The sequence below is a fragment of the Falco naumanni genome, chromosome 2, assembly GCF_017639655.2.
Source record: "Falco naumanni isolate bFalNau1 chromosome 2, bFalNau1.pat, whole genome shotgun sequence".
NCBI lineage: Eukaryota > Metazoa > Chordata > Aves > Falconiformes > Falconidae > Falco > Falco naumanni.
In genome coordinates, this window is record NC_054055.1 from 120601636 (window position 1) to 120624330 (window position 22695).

The following is a 22695-nucleotide window of genomic DNA, read 5'->3' on the forward strand; positions in this document are numbered from 1 at the left end:
CCACTGCAGCGCAGCTGTGCGCCCGGTGATGGTGCTGGGGACTTACAGAGCTGCCTGGGCAGCCGGGGGAATTTGGGCACGATGATGCCTTTGCAGCAGGCAGGCAAACGCATCGGTTTGTTCCGAGCTGGGCGGCAGGTTCCTGTACAGCCATGAACTAACACCGCAAACTATATTTCCCAACCTTCAAACGAGAGCATCAGCTCTCTCCTACTCCGCCTGGCTGGGCTTTTAACCCATTTGTCAGCAGAGATGATTTTTTTTTATTATTGTTTTCTTCCCATGTGTATTAAACTGCAGTTGAGCTCTGGGGTGGCATACACAGTCAGATTTGAACAGCGCCCCCCCCCCCCCCCCCCCCCCCCTTCATTGCCAAGGTGTTTTGTTAACCAGGTCGCGAGGAGACACCTGCATGAGGAACTCCTGGAAGGCTTCATGTGCCTGCCGGGCACGTGCTTTGCTCTGAGTGCTTGTGCTCCCCAGGTCCTGAGCCCCCGGCGCAGGAGACAGCCCCTGCCCTCCGCCCACCCCCACGGAGCTGCACCAGCGGTAGGTATGTGCCCTCCCTCCTGCTCACACATGCTCTTGCAAACTGAGATTTCAGACAAGCGAGTGAAGACATACTTCGGTTTTATTGTTGTTTAGGCATGGATAGAAACATTAATTCTTTTGCGCTCTTGGTTCTTGAAACGTGCCTATCGTGAACTCGGAGCAGTGAAAAAGCCAGCTCCTAGGACTGACAATTTAAAGTGCATAGGAGATCTAGCAGAATCCCAAAAGGCGAGGAGCTGGGTTTATTCCTTTTTTGTAGCTGTGGAAGTTGAAGGACTTTCTTTTTTTTTCTCTTTTTTTTTCATGTTTCTCCTCCTCTCCCCTGTATTCCCCAGACAGTGGTATGAAAATTTGCAGCCCTTCCCTATGCTTTCCCTTATGATCCTGGGAGGTTTTCTCTCTGTATTTAAGAACTATCTGTAGTGTTACAAACAAAGACAGGTGATGTTTGCACGCTCCTGCGCAGGACTCTGTTACAACTTTGCCTGTTTAGAGTCGTGCCCACTGCAGTTTGGGTTTTTTTTGTGTTTTTTTTTTTAAAAACGTGTATCACTTGGCAGTGTTCTCGCACTAAAAGAAAAAGATATATTTGTATATAAAGTAACTCTTTTGTGTGTTCACGTTTTATTTTGGAAAAACAGGTGTTTAAAAATTTTAGAATTTTTTTAACAAAATTCTAAAAAGAAAAAAATCACAATATTTACAGAGATAACAGAATGGCTTAGCCATGCAAAACAAATTACTTTGGTTTTTTTCCCCCCATTTTACTTTGGTTTAAATATTGACCAAGATTATAATATTTTTTTTTCCTTTTTGCCAAATAAACCAGTAACAAATCAAAGTTTAGAGGCATGTAACAGGATTTCCCTCGAATATTTTATACAGCATAGAGTTTATAGGACATCTTATGTATTTAATCCATGCCAATGCACTACAGGAAGCTTTTATTAAGACATCAGTCACTACTGCCCAGACATTTAACATTTTACAAATTTACAAGTAACAGTGTTTTCTTCCCCCTAAATAATGCAAAAGTGGCAAAATACATTTCCTAACGTCCATCTTTTTCTTCTTTTTATTTATTTATTTATTTATTTATTTTTGCCTACCAGTCTATAAAAACTTACTTTTTCCCTGGATATTTGTAAATGGAAACCTGATGTTCTGCTTGCTCTACTGTCCCTCTCCCTCAAAGCCGCCTGCTACCTTCTTCCCGAAACTAACCTTCCGCGTAAGATGCAACTTCTCTCCCCTAAGTACAACCTTCTGTTGGCCATTTACCCTAAAACATTTCCTTATCAGTACCATTCTAAAAATTCCCTCAAGCATAAAACATGTTTATAAAGTTACAAACTTGAATGTAACTAAAGATACATAGACATTTCATTGTTACAATTATATGTACTGTTTGATAAATTAGGTACCAGTTAAAAACACTAAAATTATCTCAAGGTGCATTCAATATCTGTAGCATAGTTAACAAAAACACACAAAAAATATATATATATTCTATTTTTGTGGAAAAAAAAATGCAGCTTTGATATGACCACTTTTTAAAAAAAGTTTCCAATTCTGACTGATATCTTTTTGAAATGAAGAAAAGGTACAGTACTTTAAGGCAGCGGATAACATAAAGGAGTTAAAATTAATCCAGAATTCCAGTTCCTTATCCTAATTCTAACATGAAAGACAGCCGATAATGAAATGTGTGTCTTGCTTTAGAAGAAGAGGATTATCAGCCACCTCTGCAGGTAGGCTAGGAATTTCTCATTGTGTTCCTTGCTCAATAGCCAGACTTCTTCCTGGAAACTCGTGAGTCCCTCTCTGGCTGTTGCGCTTTGCATGGTTTTTAAAATGTTCGCTTTTGTTAACAATTTAGTTTATTCCTGTCACAGCTGTCACCCTTTCTCTTTACTGTGATTTCAAAGGAGGAAAAAGGGAGTTTGACGTTTTCCTTTAAGACAATCTCACACTCTAGGTACTTGCTACAAAGCAGAGGCTTCACTGATAACAATCAGAATTAGACATGTACCTGCTCAAAGGGTGTCATAAAAACAATGGAAATAAAACCATTACACTATACATCAGATTAACAGCAACTCCCAGAACAAAGCCTTACAGTGTATAAAAATAGCTACGTAAAAAATTTACATAAAGGCAAACAAAAAGAAATCTTCAGTGCAGACATTTACAAAAAAATATTTCAAACAGAACACAACATGGTGACCTATTATCATGGCTGTTGCCAAAATTAGTTTGTGGTGGTGTTTGTTTTTTTTTTTAGCTTGAGATAATTGTGTCTAAAATCCTTTGAAAACTTGGTAGTATGATCTGTTTAATACTTGAACCATGAATAGCTGTCACTTCTTTGTATATGTTTAAATACAATCCACGTTCATGCTTCAGTTGGTCTATATGTATTCTCTGAAAACAGGAAAGATAAAGCCAGTTAAACATTTTAAAATATGTTGCCCAACAGAAGTACTTGGTGTCTAACCTTCCAGCAGCTACCCCAGCAGTACTCTGTGCTGCCCTGCCACGGTGAGAATGCTTTCTTTCGTAAGAACAGCCGTGGCAATATTGTTCCCGGTAAACCCAGTAAGCTTATCTGGTAAGGAATGGATTTATGTCCATTTCATTTATGTAGAGCTGCTGACCTGAAGAAATAAAGTAATTAGAGTAAAAGATTGCACTGGGGGCACACGGTGTTATTTGAACTCCTGTGGCCCGTAAATACCCCCCGCTAACTTCAGCTCCATCTAATCAACCCAATGCTGCAATGTTGCAGAAGGTACCAGGTCCAGGAAAAACCCCACACAAAACAAGCCCCAACCAAAAATGTTACGTAACTTTCACATAGAATCAGAGTAGGAATGCTAGGTATTTACCCTGCAACTTTTTCAAAATCTAAATTTACTTATTTTCCACTTTGAAATCATACAGAGGGTATAATCTTGGTATTCCCAACTGCCTTTTCCAAACTGGTAAAACAGTGATAGTGCTATCAAAGGGCATACAGCAATGCTGCATCTCTTCATATATAATACTATCCCTCTAAATAATTCAGTGACTTCTGAATATCCAGTGCAAAAATGGTGCCTTGTACTTCAAAATCTCAAGACAACACCAACACATTGAAATTATTAATAAGGACAGCTGTCTTTATTTCAATTAGAAACTTTTTAATCTAAATATGGAATGCCATAATTCCACTATACGCCTTAAACCCCTGCTGCCTCAAGTAGGTAGCAATGCTATTTATTTGAGATCACTGAAAGTCAGGGCTGCCTGCGGCTTCCCTCCGGAGGAACCCCCAGCGCAGCTCCGTGGAACACTCACTCCTCTCGGTTTTAGGAACAGCTGATGGGCAACGCAAGACACCCCTCCCCTGTACGGTTGGCTGGATTTCATGCTCTTGTGCTACCACAGCGTTGCTGTAAAATGGCCTTCGTTGGGCAGAGAAATGGGCTCAGCCCTACTTTGGGTGCTAAGGGGAGACACGGCAGTGGTGTAAGTCTGTGTGAACACCGGGTGGTGCTCTTGGTGCTTTGTACGGCTCCTCTGGTGCCTCACAGGACTTCTGCCTCCAGCCAGTGATTAGGATGCTGTGTATTTTATACGAGGTATCAGTCGGGGATACTTTCATACCGGTTACTAACTTAATATACAGTGTCTCTTTCCAGGATAAATTCAATAATAGTGTAAGTATGTGAAATCTTGAGTATAAGAATGATTTTATTCTAGGGAAGGTTCCATGCAGCGATGAATAAAGCTGACCAAGGACTTGGAAACTGTTGCTTTCAGTAAGGGAAGAAGGTTTGTGTGAACATTGCAAGTCATAGCTCAAAACCTTCTAAACTACACGTAAACGTACTCTTCATATACATACATACATGCACACATACACCACAGTGATGTATTATACAAACTGGTATTTTCATTCCCCCAAGTACATGGATAAAAATACAGCCAAGTGCTAAGTTATGTCTAAATGTCAGGCTTTTTTAATACGTGCATACGCAGGTATGAATTCTTAACTGGCCAGGGACTTGAGCCTGCCTGTCCTAATACTGCAGCTCTCAAAATCATCCCACTGCCTGCCCCCTGGAAGGTGAGCAACAGACTCGGGGCTAGCACTGCCAGCACCAGAGGGAAGCGGTGGACAAAGGGATGTTACATGCTGCAATATGAAACACTCACCTGGAATGACGACTGACACATTTTCTCTTAAGTTTCAGATTTATGATTGTTTTCTTCTAGTTTTTTGTTTTCTTCTATATTTCCAAGATCTTTGTCTACATGTTTTGATGCTGTCCTATAATGAAAAAAATAAGGTCATTTTTGCACATCTACAGCGATTTGTTCCGGCCTCACATTAACGACACCATCTCCTCCCCTCTCAGAAAGACAGAAAACCCTTACAGCCCTGTTGGGAGTGGAGCAATAGGTTTGCATATGTCTGTGAACAGGCCAACAGCACCAGTTCCCCCACTGGCGTGAGTACCGCAGCGCGCATTGCAGTAGAGCTACGTACATTTGATTTACCTCTTGAGGAATTCGGAATTATTCTGGGCTAGTAAGGTTAAACCAGTTGTGCAGATCGATGTTTCTTGACAAATTGTGCAGCTTGTTTCCAAAAACAAGAGTTTGCTTTAAGGCATGCTAAAATGCTACAGGTGTGGCTAAAGTGTCTCCACGTACATGGCAACCTTTTGTGTGCTTGTAGTAATCGAGTCTCAGAGCCCGTGCCAAAGGGAAGCTCTTTAAATGCAAAGAAATTAATGAAAATTCTGGCAACACCAAAAAAAACCCAACCCCACTCTGCTTCAGATTTGTGCTGGCTATGACTGACAGGCTTTGGGTAAAGAAGAAATTGTGTAAATGGGGGGGGGGGGAGGGGAGGGCGCGGGGCAGGGAAATAGAGGTATGCCTCATTTAAAATAGTAGGTCTACCTTAATGCAAGTAGTAGAGATGAATTAATGAGTTAAGTGCTTAGTTTAGCTTAGCACAATAAAGTCACTACGCCGTTCATTTAACGTGCGAGAAGCCTTGCTGTCTGCCAAGGTGAAAGATTCCTGCAGCGCTGCGATAACATTTTGAAGGCCGCAATTTTTAAAATGTAAATGGGCAAATGTGTTTGAGTGGGACAAAGTAAATCCCTTGTGTCAAAGCAGATTATCGTAGACGCGTTTTCTCCATGGATAATTTGTTTCCCCTACAGAAAAGGAACGTCTGTTGTGACAGATCCATGCATATGCTCACCCTTGCTTCAGGGTAAAGACCCGCAGTGACGCTGACTTGCAAAATACAACGAGGACACAGGTTAGCGAGATAGTGTGACATGTCACGCTGACACCATGCAGGTACGTACCTCCCCAAACCCCCGACCTGGATTTTTCCTAGTGGAGTGTTGTGCTGTGCGCATCCTCCATCTGAGCAAAGGCCCTGGCAGCGGCGGAGCACCGCCTGTTGCCCCGGGCTGAGGCAGCCCTGAGCGGCTCGGGTAAGAGCGTACAGCTCAGCCCTTGAGTCAGGGGAGCCCCCGAGGGGGTGCCACGGCACCCGCCGCCCCTTGCAGCCCTGCTGAATCTCTGCGCTGGAGGCTGAGGGTGGGACCATGGGCCCCAGAACCCATGGATTGCGCTGGACGGGACCATTCCAAACCCTTCTGGTGTTAGAGGAGGTCATTTCCCGAGTGGCTCGTAAGTTTTAATGCTTCAAAGCTGCATTTACTGTCGGGTTTAGACTGCCTCTGTCACCTCTGTGTGGCTGACGGGGCGACGCCTCTGCTGAAAACCCACTAACTGCAAAGAGCTGATCTCTTGCTTACAGCAGGTAAATTTCATTTTGAAAAATGCTGAGATTGTATTGAGGGGTAAATTTCTATCGTACAGTAACCTTCTCTTTTTCTTCTGATAATCAAAACCTGAAACACGTGATGTGCATAGAAGCAAAGGATATGAGATGCAATGAAGAAGAAAATTCAATGCTTTGGTAGAGATTGACCTGTGATCTTCATAACCTTTTGCAAATCTCTTTAATCCTAGTAAAGAAAAGGAGCAACTGCCCCAAACAAATAAATACCTTAAAAAATAAAAAAAATTAAAAAAAAAAAAAATAGGTTTAAGTAGAGCACAACATTTGGCTCATCATGTGGGTAATGAGTCTGTTCCATAAATAAGTCTTACAGAATTGGAGGCAGTAGGGAAAGAGATGAAAGGCTGAGAGAACCAGGACTCGGGCAGTTAGCTGAGCCAGAGGTGAGAAAGCAGCACGGCACATGTCTGCCCCACGTAACCGCTCTCGCCTGCTTCTGGAGACAGCAGAGCGGGCTGACAGACCACCGGCATGGCCCCACGATCCTTTTCTGGTCTCTTACGAAGAGTTTTAGAGTGCCCCGAGCAGCCTGAGTCCCACGTGAGCTGGCGCTCGCCAGGCCGGGCGCCGTCACCAGCAGCGCCGGCCTTTGTTCCATGGCTGAGGCAGTTCCATGGCCGAAGGAGGCCCTGCGGCGCCAGCAGCCTGCAGTTGTAGTGTGCTGTTTCAGTTCTGCCTTCGGTGAAACTCTTCCCCTCACTAAATGTCACCTCTGGCTTCCTAAAGCCAGAATGGGTGAAAACGGGAGATTTAAAAGGCAGCACCGTGACTTTGATGGAGGCAGGCGATCCAGCGCTCGCTCTCTTGGAGGATGGTATATATCGCTTGCTCGAAACGAGAGCAGCAGCCGTTCCTCACGTCTGACAAGCAGATGGATTTAGATTCTCCGTGCCTGAGACTGAAATACAGCAGCTTAATTCTGGTGGTTCAGTGATCTTGCTGGAATTTTTCTTTTTGTTTTGCCTTTTTTTTTTTTCTTTGTTTTGTTCCCCAAGTACTGATACCTGGGCAGGTTCACCACCTCCTCAGCACAGCCATACTGCTGCCTATTTTAGTGCTCTCTAACTAGTGTCATTAAGAGACAGAAGAGCAGTTTTGCAGCGAGCTGCAGCGGTGTGACCTGCTGGTAGAGCTCTGCCAGCAGCCAGGGAACCACCGACCCTGGCACGGCACCAGCCCTCGGCGTCTGACAGGGATGGCCTTTGTAGCAGAGAAATAGCTCAGAACATGATTTCCATTCCTTCCTGAGGTGACTTGAGGCACAGGACAAAGGGTCCTTTGCCAGCTTAATGCTCGGCAACAATTGTTCATTGCTGTTTTTTGGTGTGTTAACTCTATTTGCAATTCAGGAGTGACTTCTCGATGATATCTGAGCAACTGGGCAGCGTGGTCCGAGTGGGCAGAGACATTCCCCAGGATTTGCCCAAAAGGGCTGAAGAGCCCACACTTTGCCCAGGCCATCTCACACGCTTCAGTGTTATCTCCAGCTCCACAAAGGCCGGCCCTTAGCACGCTCTGGCCACCTTGTTCTGAAGAGGGAGAAGCTGGCTGTATGGATACGAGTTTACTTTTGTCCCTCAACTGTTGGTTGCTTTGGTTTTTTATAATAATAATTCATTTGTAAAACATGGATCATTCTGAACTCTTGCTAAAATTATGACTCATATTTTACATTTATTTATGCTTGCTCTTCAGGAAAATAATTATCCTCAGGGAATCCTAATCAAAACGTCTCTGTAAGCACTGCCCCAGTGAGGTTTTAGTTTTCTTTGGAGTATGTGCATGTGTGCTGAGGGGCTGTTATTGTCATGGATTCAGTTGTGATACTGTTGGTAGCATTGTTTTTAATACAAAACACCATTTTCCATCTGAGTGTTTTGCCTGCTGTACAGTAAATACAAGCTGTACATGGATGACCCAGAAATTGTTGGGCTTTAATTCCTGATTTCTTTTAATCTCACCAGCCTAGGCCTCACCCTCTTGAACACTGTTCAAGGAAGAAAATCTGCAGTGCTCATTGCCCTTGTTACCCAAGCTTGCCATAATGATGGGAAAGAAAATACACATCAGTGCAGTTCTGAGTGCTGAAGCCTGAGCCATGGATGCCATTAAAGCTTGCATTACGTTTGAAAGGCACGTTAGACACTCAAATGCGCTGTTGCAGAAGATTTTCTAGGAGCTAATGGTTTTATGCATCCAAATACGGACTATCTGCAGCCTTGTTCCATTCACCCAAATCTTGCCTTCCACGTCCTTCAATTGTTCTCAAGTATCCATCAGAAGGAAAAAAGGCAGAGATATTAGAAAAAGATTCCAGTCATCGAGAAACGACGATTGAGTCGAGTGATCATTTTTTAATTTGTGCCACTTCCATAGCAGATCTGGGACCTGAACTGACACTTTCAGAGATGTCTGTAACTTTGCCTTTTCTCTGGAAGGGAACTGCACAAAAAACAACACAAATGCTGAGTCTTGTTCAAAACATGCAGCAAGTGTTCCACATACCTGGCCTGCCATGTTTGGATTTGTATGCTTATTTCCCATAAAGTATCAGAAAAGCAGAATTGTTATGCTTCAAGTGTTCAGTTTCAGAGATACTAGCAACATTCTTGATTACCGTGACCCAAGAAGAATTTCAAGAGTTTGGTGTGCTCTGAGTATGAATAATCTTTAAGACTGCTGCTGCGCCTCCATTTGCCCAGCTGAATTTTCCTTCACTGCATTTTAAACCACTTTAACCTTGATCTAGCCTCACGTGACTCGAGATCTATGCGCCTCCAAACCCAAGGAGAAAAAATGGGATGAAGGTCTAATATACCTACAAAGCTTCAATGCCTAGAGAACGGGAGATAAAGGGTGCTGGGTGCGTTATTTTCTTTCTAAACCTTTAATTTCTGCTGTACTCTCAGCTGTTTCTGGCAAGGTGAAAATTTCCTATATGACAGATTTACTGAAGACAGGTGGCCTAGAATCACTCAGCTGAGGTCTGAAGCAAAAATTTAAGAAGATTCTGAAGTGCTAAGTTATATTCTGCTCGGTGCAAATTAATTTTAAATACCCTGTTTGGAAAAAGGAGAAATCTGTAGAAAACCAGTCTTTGGCCTTCTGCTCAGATGAAGGAGAAACATGGCATGCTGGGGTAGGCAGCCACAACTCTTTACTCGAGGGGGCTGGCTGCAGGATGTGGAATACAGATGAGTCTCTGATTTATGGGGTAATATTCATAGTGAAAAGAATATGTGGCAATAATCAGCTTTTGCATCAAGTGGAGCTGAGGCAGTGAATAACTATGTAAGTGATTTACTGTGAATATATTCCAAGGCTACAAGTATAATTCCTACTTAGTGTGGATGACAAGACAATAGAAGATTATACAAACCACAACACCAACAATGAAAAAAAAGTAATGGTTTTCTTGCCTCGGCAGACCTGGAAAGCTCTGTGCTGCTGCCTTCTCAGACTTTCCTTTGGCGTCACTTTGGGGATAGAGATGAGGTGAGTTACCGTTCAAGGGAGGGTTCAAAAAATAACTACTAACTGGTGGCCTGTAGGGGGATGGAGGGGTTGTGATTGGACAGGGGTTGTGTCTAAAGGTGCAAGGTCCTTTTTGCAAGGTCCACTTTGATTTCTAGGCTCTAATTTGTAACGAAAACTTTTGTCAGAATAGGCACTGACGCTCTGCTTGCTCTTGCAAGTATGGCATGCAGGCAGCAGGGAGGGTAACAACGGATCAACTCATACATATACTGAGAATAGAGGATTGTCAAGGAATGATGCATCAATTCAGAGACCAGCAACCATGTGTCAAATATGGAGGCTATTTTCATTTTGTTCCCATTGAACCTAATCAATTCTAGCTCTAATTTTTACTCTAAGCTTGTAGAAGAGAGGCTGAGCATGAGGAAAAGAAGTGTTGCCTGTTTAGAATATGCTTTGTCCTATCTTTGAAGCTGAAAAAGTTACCTTAAGTCATGAACTCATCTCAGCAAAGGACATGCTACATCCTACGATTCTTGCTAGTTCTCCCCACGCTACACAACGGTACAAGAAAGGATACGTTACCTTCTCTGTCCGTCTAATACCCAAACCACCTCTTCCAAAAAAACCCCAAACCCAAACCAATGAATGAGTTTCATGATTCCACATTCTCATATTTAAAAAGGAAAGACAAAAGAAAATTATTCTAGACATTACTTACTATGCTAGTAGCAAAGTGTGGGAGGAGCTTAACGTTATTAATACTTTTTAATTTCTACCAAAAGAAGCATAAGCTTTGCAAAAAGTATTTTCTCTTTCCCACGTAATATCTTAATGTGATTCTGTGCTTGGGTAATTTATAGCAATTCTTTCTTTGAAAAACTTCCAAAACCTGCTCAGTTATGGCTGTAGTAAAATCCTTATGTATTACCCAAAAAGAGTATTTTGAAACAGATGGAGGATTCCTTGTTGTACTTTCACATCAATGAAACGCGTTTGTTCGTAGTAAAATCCCACTGGTATATTTTAGTCTCATTTGATCTAATTTTAATGAAAGGTCACAGAAAGAACAACTGAACTTTAAGATTGCTTCTGTACCTGTATTGATTTGTGCATGTTATGTGTGACTACCTTAATCTTCCCTGTCACGAAGCAGCTGTAAGGAACCCCTAAGAGAGTAGCCTGCCCTCAGTTCTCCCTGGAGACAAATGTGTGAGGATAAGGCCACATGGCATACAGTCATGGACACCTTTAAAAGGATGGGAAATCAGGCTTTCTTTTTGAGATCATCCAGTTTCTTTTCTAAAGTGAGCCTGTGTGACAATAAAGAAACTTGAAAGCAAGCAGCTCTCACTGGTGTGGCTAAAACATGCCGATCGGGATGATAGCTCCTAGGGTTTGCAGCAGCCCAGGTCTACCTTTACCAATTTCACTTCAGAGATCTCAAAGCATGTATGAACAAATGAATTAAGGATCTCTCTTCTCCCTGAGATAGTTGACTTATTCTGCAATTTATTCCATGTTTACAGCACACGAGCTACCCTAAACGAAGGCAGTTTCTAGTAAAGCCACACAGACCTAACGCCCCACAATGAAGTAGCAGGTGCTATATTTAAATGCAAGAATCAGCACAGGCTTAGCTGTCAGGGAGGAGAACCTCATGACAGGTGATGATCTATGAAGCCTTGGAAGCCCACCTCCAGGAGATATGTCCTGTTAAGCATGAGGACAAGCCCACCAGAGGTACCAAGTTTCCTTTCTCTATCAAATGCCCCTACTGCAACAACCTTTCCCCACTCAAACTACGGGAATGCTGCATGAAGAAAAACAGGTGAACATACATTTCTGCTTATTATTAATATTTTTTCCATTTAGTGTCAAGTTTTACATAAATGCTTACTTTGATTTCTTCACATAGAGCCAGTAGACCACGCCTGCAACCAGAGCAGCCAGCAGAAGACCAACCACAATCCCCACTATTAGCTTTGCCTGGTCATTAACCTTTTCGCTATTGTCATCTGGAGCAAAGAAGAAAAGTTAATGAGCTGACCTATGATAAAGTAAAGCATTAAGCCATTTCTAAAAAATTTCTATCAGAAACAAGAAAAGAGTCAGAAAGTCAAAATTTTTAAAAAATAAAAAGGAGGCATTGTCCTTAAAAACACATTTAAAGCTTCAAGAAGATCACATTCTTACTCAATCGTGGCACCAGCTACTTCAAATTAAGTCCCGCTTTGAGGGACTGTGGAGATTGTTCAGTGACACTACACAGGTCTTGAACTGAGACAATCAACAGCAAGGGTTATGGAGACAGAAAACCATACATACCATTTCTATCCTCTGGCTCATCGTATTCTGGAATACTTACTGAAATGAAAAATGTTAAAATTAAAGACAAAATGTGTTATACCTGAACATCACCTTTAATCGCAACAAGGCAATTAACCTTATCTTTAAGCAGAAGTCTTTCCTTTGTAACTATAATATATCCAGTTGAAGGTTCCTATTCAAAGCCTGTAATAATACTCTCAGAAATGTTTCTGAGTATTCCTGTGCTACCCTTCCACAAATTGTAGTTTCTCACCACCTTTCATCATTGAAAAGCGACACCCAATTAAAGCCCAGTATGGCTCATTTCTGTCCTGAGACAAGTCCTACCAGGGATAATCGATGGGAATCTTGAGGCTGAAAGATGATGTTAATTTAGTAATAAATAAAGACTTTTGCCTCGTAAAGAATGTATTATTTTGCAATGGTTTTGTACTATTATGCCATAACGTTATTCTGTAATATTACTTACTTCTGTAAACAATATAAAGCATACATGAGCTAGCTAACCAAGAAAGCCATGAAGACTAAGTGACATCACCCAGAAAGCTATAAATAAATTTTATGTATTCTGATCCAGAATGGATTTACAGTTGCTTAACTTAAGACAAAAAAAGGTTAAATATCTTAGTATCAACGTTACTATGCAGACTACCCTTCATACGAGTGTGAAGTGTGGATACTTTATATAAGACTATAACTTTTAAGAAAATGGGCTTTAGAAGGCACTCACTAGCAGAGACATTCAGGGAGGTCACAGTCCTTTCTAGCTGATTTTCTGCAATGCAAGTTAAAGTCACATTTTCCTCAGGAGCAATTACAATTTTACTGGAAAATTTTCCATTAACATATTTCGTCTCCTCTGTCTGAAAAGGTAAAAAATGAGTATTAGTCTCCTTGAAAAATGCAAAGAACAATACATGCATCACCCATATTATGCACTGAAACTGCCCAGAGGGAAATAACTTTCAACCAATATTTCAGGTTTCCAAACAATAGCAATAGAAATAATGCATTATTTTATTAAATGGTCATTTGAAAGAAAGCACTTCGGCCAAGGCATCCAGTTACAGCTACGTTTTGTACAGTGTGCACTGTCAGACCACTGACAAAGAGGCATTTTTAAGAAAGTCACCCACATGCTGTATTTGCTTCTGTTTCTTTCTACTATTTCAAAAATATTCCAAGTGACCAAATTCTTAAAGAAAAAGCCAAAATCGAAACTCCTATGGTCTCATTTTTTTCCATCTTGCTGTTTTTCATTTATGTCTTTGTAAGAAAAACAATCACTGGAAGTTTTCCACTTTCTAGCTTTTCCAAGCTGTTTCCACACTACGTGTTATTTTGCCAAACTGCTTGTATTTAGTACCTGCAGCACCTGCACTGCAAAAATAGTGATGTGAAGGTGTTCCTTACGTTTGCTGTACATCATTCTTAGATTAATACAATGCCCAGAGAAAATTATTTTCAATCATTTATATAGCTTCAAGACAATTCCTGCGCTATAGCTTGGAGTAAATAAGACAAATTTTGACAGCTATACGTAATTTCTGTAGGCTTAAAGCAAAACCGAACGGAGTAATGAAATCTACAGGAGCACTGTGCATTGTACTTCCAGTCTCTGACTGTATGTATGTCTCATTTATTTTTCTTGCCAAGGCAAAACGTGGCAATGCCTTGCATGTGATTTGGTAATCAATATGAAAATACTGCAGTTTGTTTATTTTCCAGATATTTTTCCTGCTGCATATGGGTACTCCTCATTTCTCCCCCAGGATGACTGCATTATGCTACTGTTGCCAGTGAGAAACGACAGGTATAACCATACAAAAACAACTGTAAAAATTAGGATGAAAACTGCAAAGCCCATAAGGAACTGCATTGTCTGTATTTTCTGTCTTGTACTTGCCACATTTCATTATATTTCACCCAGTTAATGCCTACATCAAGTACCCATTTGCTTTCTAATGCAGGTTCTATAGTTAAATCATTATTTGTAAATTCTTTATGCAATGGGAAAATCACCATATTACCCAGATAAGATGACTAAGTGCCTTAGCTTAAAAATGCGTATTTCATTTGTAAACTTTGCTTTTTCCTTCCAGCTTTGGCTTGTAGCCAGCGGGTGTTCTGTGCCTTCCCCTGCTCTATTCAAAAGACCTTTATCATCAGAAATCATCCATGTGAGTACTATGTAGCATCAGCTACCACTTAACCTTCGCTTAGGTAAATGAAAAGGCTTAGTTTCTTCAGTCTCACTACCTGGAAAACGTTTCTTGATTTTAAATTGTGCCTCCTATGCACTATCTTTTGGTGAATAAAGGAGTGAGATAGATACTTGCTTTATTTATGATGCTTCCAGTGCCGGTAACTGTCCATTGCACTGCTGGTTTGGGGAAACCTTCCACATGGCAGATAATTGTTTTAGACATTTTATTTGTGTTGGTTTTCTTTGTCATTTTGATTTGAGGTTTTCCTACAAGAACAATATTAGTGTTAACCATTTTGTTTGAAAAGGACAATTAATAATCATAGCTATCTGCTCCCTTACCTTCCACAATAAGTTTAAGTGTCTTTCTTTTCTTTAACCCTTCAACCTCCTGTAGAGCAGTTTCACAGATGTAGTTTCCAGCATCTTGATACTGAAGGCTTGAAAATGATGGACTTGTTTGCATTCTGGTATTGTCCTGATAAAGTAAGGAGTTAACGCCTGTGAATCCTAACTCAGAATACATTAACTGCTAAATTACAAACATGACTGCTATCAACAGAATTTTTCATGTGCTTGGGTAGATTAAAGCCTAATTCTTAAAGTGTTCCCTCCTTAGTAACTACATTGGAGTAGCTGACTGCAATGTAACGGCGTGAGAAGTGGGAACTACCGGAGATTTATAAAAGCCACCTCCCTTCTTCTCGAACAACGTCACTGGCAGATCAAGGACATGGATGGGAGCAGTTATTAGTTCTGAGCTTTTATAGTAGGCTGGCCAAAACCCCTGATGGTACAAACTGCTCGAGACTCAACTTGTTCTCTAGACACGCTTTTGAGATCAACGTATGCTACTGAATGCCCATCAGGTATCGCTATTTTTCATTAATTGAAACCCACCATCTATGATAGCTACCTTCGCCACCAGCCACTGAACACCGATTGCTAATACCTGATCGCTCAGCCTGCCTTGCCCTTTTATTATGTTTATGGGACCCAGGACCAAGCTTGCCTCTGAGAAGACATCTCAGGGATCCGAATTCCTCCAAAGCGGCTTTCCTTCTCAGAGGGACCTGATTCCCAAAGGGCCTGGTACAGACCTTTTCAAAAGTTTTATTTGTGTTACACTAGGCATTACTTCTCTCCCTTTGAACAACTGAGTCAGTAATTACAGTAACTGATTTTCAGTCATCAGCTGGAGTCAGTAGCTCTCATTTTAGCCACGTGCTAAATGCATTTTAACAATATTCTGTAAAAAGCCCATCGAAGGACTTCATCCTTTCCTAAGCAGTGAGGCAGCAGCAGTAATAAGCAGAGGCGAACACTCAGATGAAGTGTGAAGTAGATGAATTACCAACCTTTATCCAAAACACAGTTGCATTTCTACTAGAAGAAATCGTGCACGATACAGGCAGGGCCTCTCCGATCTGTTTTGTGACTTCTCCACTAGGAGTAAGCTGCAAATCCAAATCTGGGATAGAAAGAACATTTGTCAAAAGTTAATCTCAGAAAGCCTGGCCCATTTCAAAGGCTTACCGAGGAAAGAAAATGTGACTAATTGCAGTCATTAAATTCAAGATACCATTTCTTCATTAAAATGTAAGTCGATTTCACAAGTAAGGGAGAAGAGAGAATTATTCTACAACAGGCACTGCAGAACATCAACGTTTTTGCTGTAATTCTAGGCTAAAAGGAAAAGCACAAACTCACAAACCACGAGGCAAACGGGTAATTTTTTTTTCACCTTGTATTGCGGAAAGAAGGATAGAGGAGGTACAAGAAGCCGCAGGAGAACTTCATGTAGCACCATGTGCATATTTGTGCATCTTGCAGGGGGAAGCACAGGCTGCTACCGTGGCAGCTCGCTACGGGCCAGGCAGAACTGTATCTGCAGGGGAGGGCTTGTGCGGGGGGGACAGATTAACCTGAAATGCATGTGTGGAGAAGCGGACAGGAGGACAAGGGGTAACTCTTAGAATCTGACAAAACAAGTTGATGTTTAACCCCAGCATCTAAAGAGGATAAGGACAGTCAAATACAGGGTGTGTATTATATATATTAAATAAATCATATATATCTCTCAAATAAATAAATAAATAAAATTTTATATATAGATATAGATATCTCAATTACAGGCATGATACTGACTGAAGGGGTGAGAAGTCTGAATTGTAGGGTTGGAGGGGCCACACATGAGGCCCTTTGATTTATTTTTTTCATTCGTAACTTCAAAAGCCATTTTTGTGTAACTCGGAGTCCAGACTTTGCCTGACCTGTTTTGGCTCCAGGGGAATTGCAGTCCGCGATGGCTGCGTTTGACACCAGGCAGGGTGACAGCCGCTAACAGAAAGATCAGGAAACACTGCTCTAGATTTTGTAACTATATAGGTTTGGCAGGCTAGTGATTTCTTTTTTTTAAAAAAAAAAAAAAAAAGAAGAAAAAAAAGATCCTACACTGAGAAAGAAGCAGTTTGCCAAGTTAAACCTCTCTTTTGCTTCCCCTCTGAGCGCCTTGCTTGTACGCCAAGTTGCCTGGTCGAATGCCAACCCCAGATGCACCCATGCACACGCTTTCAAACAGCGAGTGCACATCATTTCATCACAAATATAGTACTTGCTCGGAAAGTACTGTAAAACATCCTTTCAGCTTTTTAGCAGTGTTTAAAAAAAGCTTGAGGCAAAGCCACAGTCAGTAGAGGACAGGGCAAAGTGTGAGTCTTCCTTAACAAAACAGGGAACTCGGCTCCCGGCTGCATTCAGTGGTTGCCCTGGGAACACTGTTGTAATTAAAGGCAGAACCCAGGGAGCTACTGGGGTCCATCCTGTACTGTTAGCCTGCACTATTATCTGTGGTACAAGCCTAATGCCTCGTCCCAGAGCTCACATGGACTGTAATTTCATCTCTGCACGCGTAAAGCAAAGTTCTTACCAAAGAGATAAAATGGCATTTTGTTTCTGTATGCCTACAGGGATTTCTTCCCCTGCCTCCCCAAAGTCGAAAATGCAACCAAACTAACAAGGTTCTCCAGATTTTACCGTTGCTTAAAAAAAAAAGAAAGAAAAAAAAAAAGAAAAAAAAAAAAAAGAAATAGAAGACTCAACCAGTGAGCATTTGTATCATGCTGGTTTTGGCTGGGGTAGAATTAATTTTTTTTCACAGTAGCTGGTACGGGGCTATGTTTTAGATTTGTGCTGGAAACAGTGTGGGTAAGTCAGGGATGTTTTCATAATTGCTGATCAGGCCAGCAGCGAGCCGGCCGGGGGGCACAAGGGGCTGGGGGGCATGGCCGGGACAGCTGCCCCCCGCTGCCCAAGGGGATACCCCAGACCATGTAACACCACGCTCAGCACATAAAGCTGGGGAAGCAGGAGGGGGGACACGCCGGGAGCGATGGCGTTTGCCTTCCCCGGCCCCGTCCCGGTGCTGAGCCCTGCTGCCCTGGGGGGGCTGAGCCCCTGCCTGCCGTGGCAGGGGGAAGGGATTCCTCGGGTGGCTCTGCTTGGGCACGCCGCTTTGGCTTTGCCCGTCGAACTGTCCTTATCCCAGCCCACGAGTTTTCTCATTTACCCTTCCCATTCTCTCCCCATCCCACCCAGGGCGAGCGAGCGGCTGGGGGGGCTGAGCTGCCGGCTGGGGTTAAACCACGTTATACAGATCCAGATGGTGTATGGGATGTTTCTTCTTGCTCTGTTACTCTAGAGCACAATCCTACCAAGGCAGAGAGGTGGTTGAAGAAGAAGCTAAGATTTTATTTTATTTTTTTCCTCAGGGTGACCTTCCTTCATCATCTACTTAAAATTGTTGTTCTCTGAAGCAAGATTGCACCTCAGACCCCAGAAATCACCAAAGACCCTACAGGAGGGATTCCTCTCACATACGCCCCAGGAAGCAGAAACTCATTAAATTTTTGGCCTTCATCTCGGTCAAGACTGACACTGAGCCCAGAGCGATGCTCCAGCCCAGCCTGCCTCCAGGGCAGCACGCCTGTGCCCCCCTCCCCTTGCCGTGGTGTCACTGAGGCTGATCCCTCTCACACTGCGGTCCGGGTTGTCATAGAACTTCAGGAATATTTACAGTATGCGAGATGAACTGCACAGCTCAGAGCAGTATTTGCAAGGTGATTTATAAAGCAAGTATCAAATTAAGCTACTGCTTAACATGGCATCCCCTCTAGGAACTTTACATAGAGCAATTTGATTGGGATTCATATTCTGCCAGTTTATCTGTGGTGTCCACAAAGAAATGTGATGTAGCTACTTTTACCTCTTGACTTATATGCTCCGTTAGTAAATAATTTCTTCTTGGTACAGAAGTATAAGGAGAAAATATTTCCTGCATACGGAAAACTGTCAGAATTAATTTTCCTTGCCATTGAAAGAAAAATTTTGTTGCAAGAATTTCCCACACATTTCCTGTTTGGCTTTGAAATGATCTTCATAAACAAACTTTTCATCAGGCACCATTTTCAATATGTGCTAGCTCTTCATGTGGTCTCACTTGAAGCCTTGCATTGATTTCAGTGCTGTCTTTGCATACCAAGTAGCACAGGGAAGAGACAAAGAGCGCGTTCTGCATGTATTACCACATCATGTGAGAAAGGTATGGAATTAATGTGGGGAAGACTTGAGCAAAGGTTTCCATTTTGAAACCCTATTGCACATACAAGGACAGGCTCTTGGCATTTCAAGGAGGCCTCCAATGGAATACTGGGCTACAACTGGGAGAACTATGCACAGCACCTGCCTGTAGTCTGAACTGCCTAAAGATACTGGCAGAAAATCAGAAACTTCTCCTGGTATAATAAGAATAGATTATTTTTTCTATGCAACATTCAAAAGGTGATTTTCCCCGTATTTGCAATGAGTCTGTAGCACAAGGAAAGGCTACAAAAAAAACCCCTAAATACATAAAATGCTAAACTTCTAAAACCTTTAATTCACTGGAAGTTTGCAAACCTATCTCCCCAGAAACCATGTTTTAGCAGAAAAGAAAGCATCACCAAGAGGAAGTCCCACAGCCCTACTCCACGCTGGGTTTTACATGCGGAAATAATTTTAGCAAGGGACAAAGGAAAGGGGACGTGGGCTGAACCAGCCGCCTGCTCCTTCCTAGCTGAGGGAAGCAGCGCCCGTCCTCCACTGCCAGTCGCTCTCCTTGCCTCGCTCAGGGTGTGCTTCTCCAGCAGTTTAAGCGCGTGTAAACAAGGTTTTGCTCCGGCTCGCTCGCTTTTCCTTCCTGGCCCTGATCCTTGCTCATCTGGTCCTCGGCCAGCTCACTCAAGGAACAGTGCTGGCAGAAAATTAACAACCTAGTGAAAAAAACCCCCAAAGCCACGACACAAATCGTGTTGGGTCTCTCCTGCTGTCGAGGGGCAGATCACGCCCGCCGTGAGCACTCGGTTCTGCCGCTTCCAGCCGGGACCCTGCGCACGGAGCTGGAGCTGGAGCTGCCCTGAGGGGCCAGGGCTCCGCTTCTCCCTGGTGCCCGGCAGGGATAGGGCGCCTCTCTCCTTCCCCCTCAACTTGCTTTACAAATCATTTCCCTAAACATTATGGGTAACTTGGATGCTTTAATGTCAACTTCCAGCTCTCTGAGACTCATAATTTACATTCATCTCAAAAAAAAAAAAAAAAAAAAAAAAGAGCTTGGTCTTGAGCCAGGGTACTTTGTTGCAAATATATTTAAGGGCTATAATGTGTGCTATAATGTGCTAATGAATTTTCATACCAGCAAGAAGCTTTCCCTACCTAGACACTGAAAGGAACTAGTGTAATTATAATGCTCAATAAAATCTGTTTGGGAAAAAAAGCACTACAGTTGAAATGTAAATTAAATAGTTTCACAAATTTAAACTAAAATTATTATATTGCCTGTTTCTTGTTGTGTTTTTGTGGTTGTTTGGTTTGGTTTGGTTTTTTTTTTAAATGAAAATAATAAAAAGCCAAAAGCTAAAGTTCCAAGACCAGATGTCAAGAAGCGAAAAGCCCTGACTCAGAATGAAGGCTTCTTCAGTGTAACAGCATAGACAGGAATGTTCATCCGTATGTGAAAAGGTAAGCAATAAAAATAAGAGGGAGGTAAAAATAGGATTTGATAGGCATCAATAAATATTTGAAGGACAAAAAACATCATGGAGGCATAAAAAAACCCCCAAAATATAAAGTACACGAGAAGGAGAAAGCACTAAAAATTACTGAGTTATGCTGGAAAATTAATATAAAGTTAGCAATTGAGAAATGAAAAAGGACATTATAAAGCATCTGTGAATTTTATAACTTTTTGAGAGGAGTCCTCACAAGAAAACATGTTACAGAAATGCTTTAGCCCAGCATAAGGCAAGGCATCGAAGTAGCTAAAAAGCCAGGGCATGGCCCGGGCATTTCAGAACTGCTCCCGGCCACCGCGCCTCACTCGGGCAAAGGCTTTGTCGCAGACGGAGGTGGGGTGTAAGAGAAACAAACCAAAGCAACGTGAACCCCAAGGGAAGCAAAGCAGCAAGGTACTAGATTGTACCTATGAGTTCTGAGTAGGTGCACCAGCCGCCAACCCTGGAAAGCCTTCTGTCAAGAAAACACATGCTTCTCTTGTGTAGTAAAGCTCTTCTCACATGCAGACAAAATAGCAAAGAAAGGAAAACTGGTTGTTACAAATAACTTGGAGCTGAGGAAGCCATTCTTTAGAGTAACTATTTATGGAAGTACAAGAGACATGCAATCCACTTGGAGCAAAATAAAAGGGTCAGTTATACCACAGCATTCTACCAGCAAGCTACCTTTGATACTGGGCAGCCAGTGGCAGCAGCACAGAGCTCTCTTCAGATCTTACATGCCCTAATCTTGGCAAAGAGAAGGGACGGGCAGGAAAACAGCAAATGAACTTATTAAATGAAAATTATTCATTAAATGGGATAGTGTAATTATTCATGTACAGGTATATTCTGCATGCATTGTACCCTTTCCAAGAAAAAAAATATTATCAAAACCAAGCATACAAACACGAAGTCTCTTTTCATGTGCAGTATAACTCCTGTGCAAGCCTTTAAATTTCATTATCCACCATGTCCCTCTGAATGTGTAAACTCTTAAGGGTATTTATGCTACTCGGAAGACTAGGGACCATCGGTGCTTTTAGGGGAAAGCTGATCCCACTGGCCTGAGTCCCCTTTCGCAGCCTGCGGTGGTACAGCGAAGTCCGAAAGAGTTTCTGCTCTTGTCTTCTCACATAAAGACGTTAAAAGCAACCACTGAAAAGCAGCCATTGCTTCAATGGTCCAACCAATTCAATGGCTGATTTTAAAGTGTTGCTGATAAAAGTGTGAGTAAATACTCCTGGTATCCAGCTAAAGCCACTTCAGTGCACTCTGCAGCTCTCGTGATTCTGGGTGAAGTTAAAAGGAGCAACCCCTCTGATGTGGACATAAGGAATCCCTAAGGCTCTTCCCTAGGCTCCGTACACATCAACCTCGCTGAGATAAGATGAAAGGATATTAGACTAATGTGAATTTGACTGTGAAGAATGACCTTCAGTGATAGCACTGTCGCCCAGCTTGCATGTTTGAATATGTTCTAAGGCACAGCTGGAGGAGAGTAATTTGCCACATACGTTCATGAGTGAAACGTAAAATACCCATTTTCACTGTATGCGACAGTGCAATAATATTGTATACTATACAAAGGTTGCATAAAGTGAATTGAGAAAGTTAAAGTTTTCAAACAGCAATACGTTAGAAAAACCAAAAATGACCCGACAGTGCTTCAAACCAACCCCACCGCCCCGTTCTGCCATAGGTTGACTGGACCGATCTGCCCAAGTGAGGCAGAGAGGGACCATCCCAGAGCGTCCAAGCCAGGCTTGTACCTTAACCAGCAGTGCAAAATGCAGTGACTCACAGTGCACGGTGATGGTGGTCGAGTCCATCATGCTTTTGTCAGTCAGAGAGCACTTGTATTCCCCCGTCGCATTTCGCCTCACATCTGTCATTACATAGGTATCTGAGCTTCTTATACCTTCTGTTTCTCCCTGGGGATGGAAAACAAAACATTTATTGTATACGGGCCTGCTGAAAACATTAGTTTTTGATGAGACTTTTTTTTAAAAAAATTATTATAAGGATGGTAAAATACTCCAAAATAAGTATAGACACAGCATCGCCTAAGTGTAATTACCTATTAATAGCACTAAGATTTATTTTCTGCATAACACCATAGTTTTAAAACCACCTACAATTACTCCTTTAACTGAATGACTCAC

The 22695-nt window shown here is 42.2% G+C and overlaps 1 protein-coding gene and 1 long non-coding RNA gene across 4 annotated transcripts in view; one reads left to right on the top strand and one right to left on the bottom strand.

Moving 5' to 3' along the window:
• Positions 1–613: 613 nt before the first annotated feature.
• ALCAM (activated leukocyte cell adhesion molecule) overlaps positions 614–22695 on the bottom strand; it is a 37499-nt gene continuing 15417 nt past the window's right edge. Inside the window, exons 7-15 of one of the 2 annotated variants that reach the window (XM_040583141.1) lie at positions 22335–22464; positions 15803–15915; positions 14787–14922; positions 14578–14711; positions 12969–13101; positions 12236–12274; positions 11808–11925; positions 4753–4867; positions 614–2976 (exon numbers count right to left, since the gene is read on the bottom strand). In XM_040583141.1, the coding sequence (XP_040439075.1) occupies positions 4780–4867; positions 11808–11925; positions 12236–12274; positions 12969–13101; positions 14578–14711; positions 14787–14922; positions 15803–15915; positions 22335–22464 (891 nt within the window). In that variant the 3' untranslated portion in view covers positions 614–2976; positions 4753–4779. Of the gene's footprint in view, positions 2977–4752; positions 9907–11807; positions 11926–12235; positions 12275–12968; positions 13102–14577; positions 14712–14786; positions 14923–15802; positions 15916–22334; positions 22465–22695 lie in introns of those variants that run through there. The other variant, XM_040583140.1, reaches the window with a different exon arrangement.
• Positions 13113–19045, top strand: LOC121083134. Of its 2 annotated transcripts, XR_005826247.1 has the most exons (4): positions 13113–14051; positions 14341–14418; positions 15064–15313; positions 18215–19045. It is a non-coding gene; the product is annotated as an uncharacterized LOC121083134 (long non-coding RNA). The 2 variants fall into 2 exon arrangements; XR_005826246.1 differs by having other exon boundaries at positions 13113–14418.